Source organism: Lupinus angustifolius, chromosome LG17 (assembly GCF_001865875.1).
Source record: "Lupinus angustifolius cultivar Tanjil chromosome LG17, LupAngTanjil_v1.0, whole genome shotgun sequence".
Taxonomy (NCBI): Eukaryota; Viridiplantae; Streptophyta; class Magnoliopsida; order Fabales; family Fabaceae; genus Lupinus; species Lupinus angustifolius.
Genome location: NC_032025.1, coordinates 1,814,000 through 1,830,766, shown reverse-complemented (window position 1 = coordinate 1,830,766; position 16,767 = coordinate 1,814,000). Strand labels below are relative to the sequence as shown.

Below are 16,767 nucleotides of genomic sequence, written 5' to 3'. Positions count from 1 at the left end.
AGTTACAAAGAATAAGGGAATCACCAGTTATATATTACAATGTCTAACTAATAACTAACTAGTTAATCGATTAATTAAACTCTTAATCGATTAACGAAAACAATATTACAACTAACAAACTTAAATCAACTAACAATTTTAACATCCCATCAAGCTGGAATGTGTCAAACATTCGAAGCTTGAAATAATTGTGATAAACACCACACATACTCTATTACCTCCTCTTGTTGGTGAACGAATCTGGTATAAACCAAGAGGGGCAACCTATAATTTGTGGAGGATAATCTTATAATTAGGAAAATCATTTGGAGTTCATATTTTTGGAAGGAAATTATGAAAGTTTTTAGTTTAATTATTTATTTGCTTAAGTTTAATAAATGAGAATTTATTCTCATGGGTAGTCGTAGGATTTAATTCTGTCTCAGGAGTTATTTCATTTAAATGTTCAAGTGTTTATTTCAATTATTCATGTAATATGGGTTGAGAAATTAATTAAAGAAGATAATGTGTAAATAAAGATCTGAAATCTAGCATGTTTATTTATGGGAATTAATCACATATTCTTGCTTAGAGATATTGTGAATATTAAGTTGATTTAATCATCACAATTCAGTCAAATCAAATTGAATTTGGCAACCTTTGGCATTGGAGATCAAACAAAAACGTGAAGACTAAGTCAAGCAAGCAATTTCAACTCAACCAAGCTAATGACATATATTAACTTATGAAAGATATGTTCACATTTGAGGAATTTGATGACATAAGGTTCAAACAAAGAATTTCACTAAAAATTAGGTTGATGCATGTAAAATGTAAAAGAAAACTCTAAGTTGGTGCATGTATATTTTAGAAAACTAGTTCTTTTTGTCGCAGCTAACTTAAGTGTTACTCTTCTCTTTTTTAATGCGCAAGTGCAGTAAAGTAAACAAAAGTAAAGGATGGAAAACGCGTTCACCCTAACTTGATCCATTTTTGTCCTTGAAAAATGTCATGTTTATGCCTTTATTTATTTTTATTTTGAAAAAATAAAAAAGAACAACCCAAAACTCAAAAGCCCAAATTCAGGATTAGCTGGCCCATAAAAGCTCAATTAACCGGCCCCACGAGTTCAAATTCTTAAGGCGAGCTTTTGTTATTATAAAAAAGAATAGTACTTCAAATAACATCATGTATTCGTAATTGGTTCAGATCTAATTTTCATTGCTTCTAGTTTTGCCAAATATAAATTACCTTTAAGGCTTCAAGTGTCACGAATATTTGAATTTGTCCCTAGTTTTTTATCAAAGCAATTGAACATGTGATTTATTTTCTCGTTAACTACAAAATACTAGCCCAGTGTATTCAGCAACTAAGATGAAAATTTTGCTTTCAAAGTCAGATGTATTGTAAATAAAGGAAAATTGGAAAGAACACTCTGCATCAGTTCTTCATATTGCTGCATCAAGTTCAACCTCACCGCAAGCAAATCAAAGTTATTCTCACAAGGCTTTCGGTGATAACTGAACTAATATTCCTAAGAAGCTATTTGCTATGTTCTGGTGTCATTAGACAAAAATATTGCTGCTGAGGAGATTCCATGAATTTATTTTTTCCTCAAAGCCAATTATACCTTACAAATCAATTATGTTGGGGATAATGGTCAAATGGATGAGCAGCGAAAGAATCCAATTTGGGAAGCGTGGATGGAGAGCACAAAGCTCTGAGCTCATTATACTTTCCTATGTCAAAATTGTGAAGCTTCATAAGGCGTTTCTGCTTGGTGCTGAAACGGGCTTGGTAGAAACCTTCAAAGGAAGGTTCTTTTGAGGTCCTGAGGAAGAATGTGTAGCCAGCCATGAAGTACATTGAGGTCAAATAGAAGCATACTGGCTCCATCACATCCCATGTAAGCTCCCAAAATGTGAGCCTCATGAATGCGATTGTTTGCACCACAAGGAAACCTAACCCGCCCCATAGTTCACAGCGAACAAAGGTGTCGGCTCGGTTGTCAATGGCGGCCTTCTTTCTCTCCATTTCTTCGAATTCTTTTCTTACTGAATCATCCACCTTGGCTCCTCTTTGTGGGAGTAGACCATGGATGGCGTTTGCTATCTGTATCACAAATTTTACAGAGTTTGGGTAAAGCTTAGCTTAAACTATTACTACCATTTGGTTTTTCCCTAGTAATCACACATAACAAACTTTGCAAATGTACCTAAACAAGGAACATGTGAGAACAAAATGAGTACAACCTAAGAACCAATGAACTATGGCCAACCTACTTGCACCAGGCAATACCCCTTTCATCCAAACTCCTAAAGAACAATACTTTTGACCCTCAACTTTCACATTTAGGGGCATTCTAAGTTTTTTTGTCAAATGTTTAATGAGAAAGGATGCCATAGCCTTAACTAGCACATTTAAAGATAGCAAACAAGAGAGAATTGTTAGTGACTAGAATTGCTATATTCTATGATGTAGGACTTATCTTAACACTAGTGACAGATATTGAAACTATAAATCCAACTTTCAATCCTTATTCAGTGAATCTAGAACCCCACCTTTCCTATAGTGTTTAATGGGAGTAATTGTGTGCAATTTTTATCCTAATCTAAAATTAATTCAGGGTTAGTAGGAGCATCACAAAAGATCCCAAATGAACTAAAGGTCTCAATTTTTGTTTTTGGTAAATAAAACCCATATTTCCCCATAATCGAAAAACCCCAAAATATGATTAAATTGAAGGAATGAGAATGGTTGTAATAGAAGAAAGCTGATGGGCTTTTTTTGCAGTCCTTTAAACCCCCCTAATTTACCACCTCACACTGGAATGCTCTACACTTTTTACATCTTGAGAAACAACAAAGTTTCATTTTCCTGTGGAAAAAACACACAAAATAATCATAAAAAAGATTATTAGGTTTCGGTAGCCTCAAAAAAAAAAGGGAGCCAAAATGAGCATCATGTGACAGAAAAAGACCTATTTTGATCTTCCCATGAACCCTCTGTAGTCAATCCATAAATTAAAACACAAACCAACAAAACAAATAGGACAAATACAACTAAAAACAAAAAAAAAATGATCAAAATCCAAGTAACAGATTGAAGGAGTAAAATGTAAAACAAATAAATTATAAGATACAGAAATAAGAGTTAACCTGTTCAGGTCTGAGAAACACAACATCTCCCAAAATAATCACAACCGCAGACTCATCCAACATCTTTGCAATCCTGGCCGCTTGATCTCTATCCGAACAATTCTCCGAGCATATCCGAAAGAATTCAGATACGGATATGCATGTTTTTTGAATCTCCCTCAACTTCGATTTCACTAACTCCACTTGCGCTGCCTTTAGCAACTTCCTCGCATCCTCAACCGCCACTCTCTCCTCTTCCAACGCATCAACCTTCTCCGGCACCGGCGGAGCCAACCCCTCCAATCGGATACGTGTTCGAGCAATATCCATGTCCCTCAACTTCTCAATAAGGCTTCCGGAAAACGCCGGTGACCGGAGCTCCGGTTGAACCTCAGTTCGCTTGTTCATGAATCTGCTGAATATAGCATTGTCTCCGGGTTCGAGTTCAAAGTCAGGTCTGGTCGGAGTGGAAGAAGAGGTCCTGCCGTGGACGGAGGAAGATGAAATGCGGCAATTGTTGATCGTTTGCGATGAGATTTTGGTAATATTGAAGAGGCGTTGGAAAAGGGTTTTCTTCAACGCCATAATAGAAAGAAGATAGAAACCTGAGAAACACAGAGACGAATACAAATATACAATGACGTTGAGGAAAATTATGGATGAGAGATGAATGTTTTATTGTCGTGCGATAAATTGGATAGGAGAATCGTGCGAATGAGAGAGAGGGTGACCAGACACGTGGTTGGATCAAGATTAAGGGAATGGTGGATCGTAACTGTGGGATTATACGAATTAATATTGGGTGGTGCTGATGGGATTACACGTCCTTATCTAATCAGCAAGTGAATTAAGAGTAATTTTGTTTTGAATTTGGAAATTGTTATTGATTACTTAATTCACACATACGTTTTAGGCATGTTTGTAATCACTTACTAGTTTTTCTTGACCAGTTGAAAATTTTTACTTGCGTTTTTCCGCGTCCACGATGTACTGCTTTTTATATTTATTATTAGATAAGACCTTCACTAATAGACCCCAATTACAATCCACGCGTCCAACTCTGACGTGTCATTGACGCACCTCTATTCAACCACCGTTAATCCAGGTTCAAAAGTCATAAAGGCATCAAATTCGAAAACATATATTTAGTTTTAACCTTTTTATACTCTTTTTTTTACCACTAAAGATATCTGTCAAGTTTTGATAATGAACTAATTCATTCAGGTGAGTAATTGTCTTACATTACTAAATCAACGTATTTTTGGTACCTTTTTATAGTTTTATTATTACATTGCTATTTTATTTTTAACGTATCTCCATTTTTATAAGTATTTTTTTAGGAAAAAATTATTCATATTAATTGCTGTTGAATAAGTTTAATAAAATATTAATATCTATTTATCAATTATAAATTTACATTTATTATTTAGCAGAAAAATAAGTATCCACTAATGGGGAAATGTGAATTAAAAATGGTTTACTCAAAAAAAATGAGAGTAGTCATTTTATTGAAAGTTCCATGATTTTTTGTTTGTATAAAAAACTAAATATACAACTATAAACTGATGAAGAAGCATATGAATCACCATTTTCACAGTGAAAAATGAAAAGAAAACTGATGTGCAATCCTAAAAATTTATAAAAATATTTGTTTCATCTTATATTAGATTTTTATGTAAATAACATTTCATATCATTGGGAAATGGGAATCTTACTTTACATGTGAAAAGTTCTGCTATTATAATCTTAAAAAAAAATTAAAGGTGGTGAGAGTGTTGAATTTCTCCCTTTTTTTATATGGGAATTGTTGGATTCTCTCAAAAATGTTATATTTCTAGTAGAAAATAGCTTATGTGTACTTCTCATTTTAACCTCTTATGTTTTATTGAATGATATTATTGTAAAAACATATCCCAGCCATTAGAGTGATTATATCAACCAAACAATGCATTAGCAAAAGAATGGAACATTAATGGACATCAAATTCTCAATTTTTATAAATTTAACAATCTCATAAACAATCTTATACTATATAAGCTTGAATGTTGTTTGGGCTCATGACTCAAATTGGGTTACAACTATAAGCAATCTAAATATAAGATTAGTGAAGATCTCAGACCAATGACTCTAAAATGTTTACTCAGCCTCGAGAGGTCCTCATTTAAGTAGATAAAAACATTGGCACCCTTCATGGCACGACAAATACCAACTTCACAATCCACCATGATGATCAATGATCCAAATCACAACAAAACCAGAAGATTGACATAAACAAACGCTAGATGATCTCACAATATAGACTCCACTCTGTCATCAGTATCTGTGGAAAAAGACAAATGTGATTTAATGGTAATGAACATATTAACCTCGAATTGGTCTTTTTATAAAAGCTAGAAAAATCATAGCTATAATGATATCATGAGATCACTTATATGCTATAATGTCATTTCTAAACATCATAGAAAAAACCATCAAAATCTTTAAATGACGACTTTTAATAAGGTAAACAAAAGTTAAAAATATTTAACGATACATTATGAATGAATAATACCAATGAGACTTATGAGATCGAGTAAAATTGTAATCTTGCAGCATACTTAAAACCAAGAAAAAATATATATTATTTCTTTTTTTGGACAAATATTTTAACTACAAGAGAATAAAAGTTAAAACATTAATAAGTTATTGAATGAGAATAATCCTATGATAAATATATTTTTGGTATTGTGTAATAAATATTGTGAGTGATAACAACATATTACAATTTCATAAATATAAGTTCTATAGATTAAAAATTAAAAAATAATATATAAATTTTATTATGAATGATAATGATAAGTTTAATTTTATAAAATATTATAGAATGATATATTTAATTTTATATGAATAATAAAATATAAGTTAAAAATATAAACATATATTATTCAAAAAATAAAATGTATGTGGAGAATGTGCCTGAGGGATAGGACATTAAATAAATATAAGAAATCATAATGATAAAATTAGAATATTTGAAAATTATATCAGTATAACCACCCCTTTTCTATTTAATTATTTTTCTAAAGAGCGAATATAAAACTAAATGGGAAAAGGGAAAAACTTTCTAGATAATTGCCTAATAAAATTTCCTTTATATATTGGTAATTGGTGTAGATATATTAATCCATAGGATATGCATATAAGAGTTAAGAAATTAAATGGTAAATTATTTTACTTAATAAATTATTTAATAGTGATTTTGATTTTGTTTATCATGTATTGAGATTACAGTGATTGAAAAATTAAATCAAAAGAAAGCATCTAATATTTTAAAACGTTAAAGGTTATGAATGTGCTGGTATGACTAGTTCAAATTCTACTTAAAGTTGAAAATGGATGGATTGTGTGATAATTGATTGAATGAAAAATACTTCATAAAATTACATTACCAACTAGTTGTTAAATACAAAATGATGTAAAAAAAACATATAAATTAAAGCTGAAGTTATCAGCTATAAGTTCCTCAAACTGATATAAAAATTTATTTTGTGTTGAAAAGGTTTATTGAATAACTTACAAAATTGAATGACTTATAAACCATGAAGAGTGTTTACAAATAGACAATACTTACTACCTAATAATTTTGTTCTGTTTTTATACATAATCTCTTTTTAGAAAGGATACACCACTTGATTACCTTTTTATCTTATTTTTAAATTGATTATTCCAAATATCATTTAACATCATTTTGAAATATTATTAAATACTCTATTTTATATTTATCAATCAATATGATGCAAACTTATAAGTGAAGATATTCACTATTAATTTCTTATTAAAGCTGCTTGAATTTCTAAAATAATTCTTATATTTTTATTACTTTTGGCTTACATTATTTTTTATATTCCTACCCAGTTTTTAATATATCTCTTCCTTTTATGCTACAACATAAATCCCATCAACGTATTTCATTTCTCTTAGTTTTCAATTTTTTTTAACACTTTCTTTCTATGCAAGACAAAGCATTTTTGTGCATAAAGCAGTTAACACACGCTAAGTTGAAATTCAGCAATGAATTTGCAAAACAAGGAAAAATGGACCAAACTCACCAAAGCCCTTTTACTTGTTGGGGAAGAAAAATCAAACACTGAAACTGAAAACACAACACTAAACTCCTGAACCCTCTGCAAAGGACAAAGTAGCTGAGTCGTCAAATGTCATGGTTTGGAATATCATAAGTCCTCAAAGTTGTCAATTACATTCACATGCTTAGCACAAATTTACCATCAATTCTAGATATGCTTTCTTCCTCTTCCAAGTGAATGCTTCTGTGAGTTACTTACTTTCAATTATCTTAGTTTTCCTATAATTGAGCATTGATCTCCTTGGATTCTCATCATGGTTTTTTTTACCTTCAAGCTTGACCAGTCCTTGTGCTTTTCTTCAATTTGTGTCTGTTTCCTGATTTTCTTTTGTGTATGGAATTCAGGTCAGAGACACCAACTTAATTCTGAAATTTCAGCTTAAATCCAGGTAATCAAAACTTCTAGCCTTTCCATATATATACTTAAAAATGAAACTTTGATTTGGGTATTTTCTATTGTGTGTGGAATTTAAGTCAGAGACAAGAACTTAATTCTGAAATTTCAGCTTAAACCCAGGTAATCCAAATTTTTGGTGCTGGATCTGGCCAAAGTCAAAGAATCTTGTTAAATTTTGAAACTTTTGCATTTGTTTAGGCTGGTGACTATTCGTGACTGATTGGAGGGACAATGCTGAAGGACCGAGCTGATGTTTTTGTGGGTTTCAGTTCCCTGTCGACACTAAAATTGAAATTGATGGGAGGTCAATCCAGCAAGACTGCTAGTACTGATGTCCCAGCACCAATCAAAATGGGTAACCATTCTCTTTATGCTGCTGATTTAAGCTCTTATGAAGCTGCGTGTGTCGAAGATTCAAGCTTGCAATCCTTCGATGCTACCATTCAAGAGCGCACTGGCAGGGTGATCAGCTCGCTTGCTCATGGCGTCGAGGTCCATTCACTATCTATTGACTCATTGAAGGAAGTGACTGGAAGTCTTCTTGAAACGAATCAGCAAGTTGTCAAAGTCATTCTCGAGTGCAAGCAAGATATATGGAACAAGAAGGACAAAGAATTATTCTCCTTGGTGAACAATTTTTTTGACAATAGTCTCCACACATTGGACTTCTGTAATGCTCTTGAGAAATGCTTGAAACGAGCACGTGGAAAACAAGTTATAGTTAAGTCAGCTATTACTTATTTCGAGGAAGAGTCACAAAATGGAGTTGAAGGGTCGGTTTATTTGAAGACTTTGCAAGAGCTTAAGAGTTTCAAGGATGCCGAGGACCCGTTTACAGAAGAGTTTTATTCTCTGCTTCATACAGTTTATAAGCAACAAACATCAATGCTGAAGAAATTGCAAATTAAAAAGCAAAAGCTTGATAAGAAATTGAAATCCCTCAAGACGTTAAGGAGAATGTCAAATGCTATTTTTGTGGCTGCTTTTGTTTCGGTATTGATTATCTCAGTGGTTGTAGCTGCTGTTTCTGCACCACCTGTTGTAGAAGCTTTGGCTGGTGCTTTGGCTGGTCCAATAGACTCTGTTGGAAAATGGTGCAACTCTCTGTTTACTAAATACGAGACAGCTCTAAAGGGTCAACGTGAAGTAATCAGCTCAATGCAAGATCGTGCTTACATTACATTGACAGAATTGGACAACATTCGGGTGAGTATAGATAAATTGGAAATAGAGATAGAATCCTTGTTGCAGAATGCTGAGTTTGCTCTAAGAAATGAGGATGCTGTAAGGCTTGTGATCAATGAAATTAAGAAGAAAATCGATACTTTTGCCGAGATCATTGAGAGTTTAAGTGAGCTGGCTGACAAATGTAGTCGGCAGATAAGAAGAGCAAGGACCGTGGTTTTACAAAAGATTATAAAATATCCCAGTTGACAGTCCTTTGTGTTCTGTTTAATACTGGAACCTTCTTTTGCTTCTATTATAAGGTACTAATTATACACCCAGATCATAGCTATACTGAGTTGCTCCATGAAAAACTTGTGTACAACATTTCTATACTTAATAAGTTTTGATTTTTGAGTCTACATTACTATTCCTATTTCAAATACAGTAATATTTATGACCGTGTAAGATCAAAACATCACCATATTATTGTTTCTTTATTAGAGTTTAATTGTATATTTATGCATTGTGTTTCAAGTCAAAAACACCTGTAAACGAAAATTACTAATAAGTAATAAGTGAATGCTGCAGATTTATAACAAACTACATTTCAGCAAAATCTGTATAGCGAGTTATATTTTGTCCAGCAGGATAAAACCAAATTTCCAGCTATATGACAATAATCATAAGGTGAGAGCCTCAACAAGTGGATTGATTATGACTTAGCACCCAAACAGGAAATATCTCTAAACCGATGATTTGTGATAGGGCATTCATGCAAAAATTTATTTTTCCTCTTGAGTTGCTATCATGTTTGCTTCATAGTATGTATAGGTTTTCTATAATGCTTTCATATACCTTATTAAAAGGGCAAAAAAGTACAGATATTTTGAACTCCCTTTGGGAAACAGTGAAACACCCCAGTTTGAAGCTGCATATGGAAATGTATCCAGTAATAGAAATAATATATGCAATATAACCAATTAAGAGTTCTAATCTATTATACAATAGCAACATTATATAGAACAAAAGTTTAAGAAGTCAGAAAGCTAAAAGGTCAAATAATAACCTGAAGAAGAACACAGTTTAGAAATTCCCCATCCATTGTTGAAATTACAAGTTCGCAATGCTACTGGATTTTGCTCCTTGTTTCTGAGTTGTCAACTAATTATCATCATCAACTATTGTCATAAATTTGAAAGCCAAAGGTCATATAATATCATATAGAGAATGTCTCGCTTATTATTCTCGTCGTACTTGTTTCCTATCAGTATAAATTCACATAAAAAAACTGATCTAAAATGACTTTTTTTTATTTAATTTATATCAATGAGTGATCATAGTTATTGAATATAGATTAGAAAGAAAAGTACTCAGTTCATGGTTTGAGAATGTGAGAGACTGTGAATCGAAGATTTGGATAGAAAAAGAACAACGCCATGTGTTGGAATCCGACTCAGGCCCATGACCATGATGAGACTCTCGTTTGAAAACAAAAACCTAGTCAAACAATTCCCCACCAAACACGCGCACATGGCAGATCTCACACACACTTTCGTCCTTAACTTACGAAATTAAATTACCAACAAATTTAACTGAAGCAATGGATGCTAAGTGAAAATTCCGATGATTATTGTATGCTTGCAATAAGTCAATTTCTTATCAATTAGATCGATCTTCATTTATTACGAAACTTAAAAGAGGCTTAAAATTAGACTTAGTTGTTACTTCTTAATGTCATTGGTACAAAGGTACCTAAACCAAAATAAAAGTATTGATAAAAGTACACACCTTTTTGCACGTGTATGATAAAAAATAGCAGACAAATTCACTAACAAAAAAGTAATGCTCACCTAAATGTTTTCAAATACGCTTGCCATCTAAAAACGTACAAATATTCACTTCTTATTCGGGATATTTTAATAGGGATATTTGAATAACTAATATAGATATTTTAATCAAATAATATTCAATACCTATATCATTTATTGACTTATTAAATTACTTACATAACATTGAACATTAAATGTTTTGGAAGTAAAATATATAATTAACAACTCAATGATCTATCTGTATGGACCCTACCCCACGTGTCTCTTACACCATGAATACCCTTGCTTCTCCATTCCCCCAAAAAAAATTAGGAATTTAATTTGATGTGTTTGAAAACAAAAATAAATAAAAAGGAGCATATATCTTTTACGTTAGAGTCTTTAGTTTCATTTTTTTATTTTGTTAAATCTGCAATTATTATTATTTAAATTTAGTACTTCAAATATTCATTATATGTTTAATGAATGCTACTTCAACAGGAAAAATTCAATTTGTATCTTACATAAAGCGTAAATTCAAATCCAGATGTGAGAATTTTGTGAAACTTGCATTGTTGGTGGTGAGTCCAAACTCATCTAACCTCACCAAAAGATATATCCATTTTCTATTTTTTACATTAAACAATAGTGTATTAGTTTTTTACATAGTTATTACATTATTCATTATTCATTCTCAATCATCAATAACTTTTCAAAAAAATAGTTCAAATAAAAGATTGATGATGCATAAACTACATGTAAACTTTTACATCACTCCTTATTCAATACATCATAGATGAAAATTTTGTACTTTTTCAAGAGGATAACATTTAAAATTTGAGGCAGTAGAAATGTAGAATAGTAGAACTGAACAGATGACAGCACGTGCCCGTGGTACCCACATTGGTGGCATCTCTCTCTTCCTATTGCACGTGTGCAAAGTCTTGATTCCTTTTCTTATTGGCCTTGCATCGCTACCTAGCTGTCTTACTCATCCCGTGTCACGGTTTCCTTGATCTTTATTTATCACTCCTCTATTATTTTGTTCATATTCAACTTTAAAAAATGATATTCCTACTCCAATAAGATTTGATGCATTGTGCATTGTAGTAGATGTTGTTGCCTTGTTGGTTCAGTTGAAATCAGTTTTAAGCAAAAAATTATGTGGTCTGAATATAAAACATGGAATGCTAAATAGTGTTTGGAGGGTATTTAGTTGAAAGTCGAGGATATAAAATTAACCATGTTAATAAATAATTAACATAGGGATGATATATTCTCAGAAAAAAGAAAACTTATTTAAATTAAAAGTGATATATGTTATTTATCAACCAATTACTAATGATTTTGTAACTTTTTTAGTGATATAAGAGGGTTTCTACACTGATTTTGTATATATTATTATCCTTTTCTTATAAATAAATCAATATTACTTTCTCATTCTTAAATCAATTTGATTTTAATAAAAAAGAAAAGAATATATATTTTGAATATTGTAATAAGTATATTGTTTTTCTTGGGAAAGAATACAATTCTTTAGCCCACATATATATCAAATTATTAATTATGATACACATTATAATTTTAATAGTTCAAGAAAATAATTTAGTTTTTGATATAAGAAAATGTTTTATTCTTACTAGTTTGTAGATGGAGAAAAACTTATAGGGAGAAAAATGTAACACGCCATTTAATTAGAATTAAGATATTATTATTTAAGACTAAATTTAATTAGAATTAAAATATTAATATATTCTCACTTATTCGTTATCTTTATATGATTTCGTATCTAAACAAATCTTTATCTAAAAGGTAATAATGAATGAGGGGCAAAAGAGTCAAAATGAGTCACAAATCACGATGGGCATCTCATGTGTACAATGAAAAAAGGAATGGATGGGCGCGCCAGACCGCGGGATTCCTCATGAAAATTTTGCAGGTGGGGACCATAGGAAAAGTTACATGTGTATAGTGTAGACACATTTGATATATGTTTCAAAATATTTATGAAAATAATATAGTTTTTAGGGAACTCGTTGATGAGATTCAAGACTTTGAGGAAGTCGTGGAACAGGAATGCGACTTCCCCGACACACTTTTTTTAGAAGTCATGTAACCTAAACACGATTTTCATTGTATATTAGTAATAAAAATATGGTTCAACACCCACCTATTCCTTGTCCACGATTTTTCCAAATGTGTGATAGTGTAGTTGGACTACAATATCTACGTAATTTTTCCATCCCAAGTACATCTCTTTCTTTCGACACGTCAAACGTGGTCCCCCACCTGAACCTTTTCCCAATTTCTGAGTTCCACCCACGCTGTTTCTTTCTTTATTATGGGTTTCTGTGTAGCACGTGTGGAGCCGTCTGAACCCTCTGCTTCTGGGCCCCACAGACACTTTCATCTCGTTCATTTACATATCTTATCTCCTGCCCGCTGCCCCTTCCAACTGAACATCACGTCACATCAAATCCCAAATACCGGTGAACAGTGCCATGTTCCCAATCAGCGCACCCTATTCATTTACTTTAACTACTTAATTAACCCTTTAATCAACATTTAACTTGTATAGCTCGCTGCCCAAGAACAAGGATGTACTGGTCATATATGTGGAAATATGTTCCTAATACAATAATTTTGTCACTAATCCATTTTTAAATACTACACGGTCTTATTTTTATAATCCATTTTGAAATGCTCCAGTCTTATCTTTATTAGCTTATCATCTATCATTTTAAACAATAATCATTATTATTTTTCCATTTATTATATTTTATCGTCATATATTAAGTCCCCAAAAACTCAAACAACATATTTTAATATTTGTCTTAATTTGTATTATTATATTAAAATGATAATTAAAATGAGATAAATGAAATAAGTCAAACTTTTGAACTTTTTCATAATACACAACTATTTCAATTAGATTAATGTTAACAGGTGTTTTGGTACTTAAGTGTTTTAATCTATATTAGTTGATAAATAACATACCATAAAAAATAAATGGTATAAACTAAGAATGGAAATCATTTATCCCCTTTTCTACATTTAAATGATATCATAATTCAATTAAGGAGTATCACTAAATTATAAAAAAATCACAATTTTTATTTTTTATATTATTTGATATTTGATCGAATATAATTAGGTCAGAAAGGAAGAAACTTTTTATGACACGTTATTGTTGTTCATGAACTAAAAATGTATCCACACTTGAACTATCAACTGTGAAATGAGTATGGGTTGAAACCAATTTGCAATAATGGAGATGCTTGCATCCCTGGCCCCACTTTGGGGTGTTATTGCTGTTCATTACTGTTTACATTTCATCGCACAACGAAATTGCATGTGGGCTGCAACTTACTTTGACCAATCTTGTTGGTCTAATTATACTACTAAGTTTTTGCTTCTCTTTCTTACCAAAAAAATAAAATGACACGGCCTGAACAAACACTAGTTACATGATACCCAGACTCGTAAATCATAAGGAATCCTTGTCAGTTACCCTGTAAATTTTCGATTCCTTCCACAAGTATATATTATTTTAACTGAAACTCATGTCTGTAACAGTTGTAGCGAGGTGACATCACAGATTCTCCTACCACTCTCGTTTAACTCGTCCATCTTTATTTTGTATAGCGCCTTCTGCTTTACCTAATAATCTTCTTGTAATATAGACCTAGGGGTTAGGGCTGTAGCACTAGCAGGTATAGTTGGCCCTAATATTTGGTATTAATCATGTGGTGTGGCTAAGTCATCGCCGCAGAATTGGACTGTGGCATGCGTGATTAAGCCATAGCGCTAGTGAGGATGCTAATTGTTAACCAACAGGTCACGTGCCTTTGATGAAGGACGGGTAACTTACCCTAATGGCATGTTTTCTATTTCACACCTTGTGGTTACAGTGTTTTGGAACAGCGGGAAGTGGATCAAACTAATGATTTGATGGGAAAATATGTATCTAAGGTCAATCAAATAGTCACTAATTTCACCAAACAAACTATAAATAGTCACCAATATTGTTTTTATGATGTGGTTTTTTTAGGTGCATTGTTATGATTTGATTGGAAATCCATAAATATTGTGCTGGTATTTATTTATTATTTATTCGTTAAATAAACATTTTATTATTATCAAACAAGAATGTAATATATCAATCAAGGTGTATTTGTAATGTAAATTTGCCTATATAACTTATTCAAACATTATCTTATAATCTTTTTTAAATAAAACACCATTACCCTTATGATTTTTTTATGAGACACAAGGCTGTGGGTCCATCCCCTCTCTTTCTCGGATCCAACCTATAAATAAAAAATAAAATGAAATAAACAATCCTGAATTAAAACTTAAAAGAAGTAAAGGGGTGAGGAGTGTGAAAAGGGAAGGAGAGAGAAAGAGGGAGAAAAATCTAAAAAGGAAGTAGCATTTCCTCTTCCTCTGCATCAGAAACTTCAATACCAAAAGCGTTCTCCTCGTGACATATATAGAGAGAGGGACAAAGCATTATTCACTTCTACACATAATCAAGCTTCACCGGAACTATGACCGGCGGCGGTTCATCAGGGAGGTTACCTACTTGGAAGGAGAGAGAGAACAACAAGCGCAGAGAACGAAGACGCAGAGCAATTGCTGCTAAGATCTACGCAGGTCTTCGAACTCAAGGAAACTTCAAGCTTCCCAAGCACTGCGACAACAACGAAGTTTTGAAAGCTCTCTGTGCCGAAGCTGGTTGGATCGTAGAAGAAGACGGCACCACATATAGAAAGGTTCACTTTTCCCCTAAAATCTCATCTTTAACTTGTTCTCTAAACTTAATTCAGATCTACATAAGATTTTATTAACCCGTGTGAGTGAATAATTACAGGGATGCAAAAGAAGTGCGAGTGAGTTTGGAGGAACACCAGGTGGTTGTTCTTCAATTCAGCCAAGCCCAACCGGGCCAAGCCCGCAATCGTCATCATTTCCAAGCCCGGTTCCATCTTACCATGCTAGTCCTACTTCATCTTCTTTCCCAAGCCCTTCTCGCATAGATCCAAACCCTTCTTCATTTCTTCTACCATTTATCCACAACATGAATCTCCCACCTCTTAGGATTTCAAATAGTGCCCCTGTTACTCCTCCTCTCTCTTCACCAACCTCCAGAACCTCTTCAAAACGCAAAGCACATTTCGATTCACTTCCCAATCCTAATGCTTCTTCTCTTAACCCATTCATACATCCTCTTTTCGCTGCTTCTGCTCCTTCAAGCCCTTCTCGCCGTCACCACCATGTTGGTACTTATACTATTCCGGAGCACGATGAATCTGATGCTTCTACTCTTGACTCTGATCGATGGGTTAGTTTTCAGAACTCCCCTGCTCCTCCTTCACCTACCTTTAATCTTATGAACCCTGCAATCATGCACCACCACCAGCAGATGATTATTCCAAAGGATTCTTCTTCGGATATGCAATGGAGTGGAGCTGGTGAGAGAGGGAGAGGATCTGATTTTGATTTTGAGAATGGAAGTGTTAAGCCTTGGGAAGGTGAGAGAATACATGAGGTTGGGATGGATGATTTGGATCTTACATTAGGGTTTGGAAAAGCCTAATTGAACAATCTCAACAAACTCTCAATCAATTTTCCTTGGATCTGTTGCTACTCTGTCTTGCTAATTGATTCTTACGTTACATTTTCTATATTTTCCTTATTAATTTCCTTATTATTATTGTATGTACAGTTCCTTTTATATTATAGCACTGCTTAGTATTTGAGTTCATTAGAGTGCCTTGTTACTTGTTCAACGGTTGCATTTCAAGCAACCTTTTAACTTTGAGTGAGTGTTTTTGATATAGATTTGAATTGAGTATTAACTTGCTAAGATCAGGGGAGTGGGAAGTTCAATAAGGTGCCATTCTTATTCCTGTTATTGATGATCATTTTCACATATATTTTCCTTTTAATTTATTATGTGTTTATGCATCCAATAAAGGATATTTGACATTGATGTGCTACAATTTGGAAACTCATGCACTTTAAACTACACCGTTTTATGTAGTTGCTTGATTGGAGTGTCTTCTATCTTCTAGGTATTCTATATTGGGTATCTAAACTACTTCATCCTTGTCTCAATTTTTTGTTGTTTAATGCCAACTATGCACTTGTTTT

General features: G+C 32.7%; 3 protein-coding genes across 4 annotated transcripts; 2 read left to right on the top strand and 1 right to left on the bottom strand.

The window, feature by feature from the left end:
* On the bottom strand, nucleotides 1,285–3,804 carry LOC109331621 (calcium uniporter protein 2, mitochondrial-like). Its single transcript, XM_019566241.1, has 2 exons — nucleotides 3,138–3,804; nucleotides 1,285–2,091 (listed from the first exon to the last, which is right to left on the bottom strand). The coding sequence occupies exons 1-2, from the start codon at nucleotides 3,699–3,701 to the stop codon at nucleotides 1,618–1,620; spliced, it is 1,038 nt and encodes a 345-aa protein (XP_019421786.1). The 5' UTR covers nucleotides 3,702–3,804; the 3' UTR covers nucleotides 1,285–1,617.
* On the top strand, nucleotides 7,141–9,230 carry LOC109331619 (UPF0496 protein At2g18630-like). 2 transcript variants are annotated; one of them, XM_019566240.1, is made up of 2 exons: nucleotides 7,141–7,425; nucleotides 7,835–9,230. In XM_019566240.1, exon 2 carries the CDS (start codon nucleotides 7,868–7,870, stop codon nucleotides 9,068–9,070), a length of 1,203 nt encoding a protein of 400 aa, XP_019421785.1. In that variant the 5' UTR covers nucleotides 7,141–7,425; nucleotides 7,835–7,867; the 3' UTR covers nucleotides 9,071–9,230. The 2 variants fall into 2 exon arrangements, with proteins under 2 accessions (XP_019421785.1, XP_019421784.1); XM_019566239.1 differs by having other exon boundaries at nucleotides 7,141–7,756.
* On the top strand, nucleotides 14,973–16,378 carry LOC109331704 (BES1/BZR1 homolog protein 2-like). The gene is made up of 2 exons (XM_019566371.1): nucleotides 14,973–15,386; nucleotides 15,485–16,378. The coding sequence occupies exons 1-2, from the start codon at nucleotides 15,162–15,164 to the stop codon at nucleotides 16,208–16,210; spliced, it is 951 nt and encodes a 316-aa protein (XP_019421916.1). The 5' UTR covers nucleotides 14,973–15,161; the 3' UTR covers nucleotides 16,211–16,378.

What these genes read in the sequence shown, in the direction of transcription:
- LOC109331704 (XM_019566371.1), top strand. Translation starts at nt 15,162, where the DNA reads ATGACCGGCGGCGGTTCATCAGGGAGGTTACCTACTTGGAAGGAGAGA. An exon ending in ACGGCACCACATATAGAAAG is followed by an intron (nt 15,387 to 15,484) that starts GTTCACTTTTCC and finishes GAATAATTACAG; the next exon opens with GGATGCAAAAGAAGTGCGAG.
- LOC109331619 (XM_019566240.1), top strand. Translation starts at nt 7,868, where the DNA reads ATGCTGAAGGACCGAGCTGATGTTTTTGTGGGTTTCAGTTCCCTGTCG.
- LOC109331621 (XM_019566241.1), bottom strand. Translation starts at nt 3,701, where the DNA reads ATGGCGTTGAAGAAAACCCTTTTCCAACGCCTCTTCAATATTACCAAA. An exon ending in TGTTTCTCAGACCTGAACAG is followed by an intron (nt 2,092 to 3,137) that starts GTTAACTCTTAT and finishes TTTGTGATACAG; the next exon opens with ATAGCAAACGCCATCCATGG.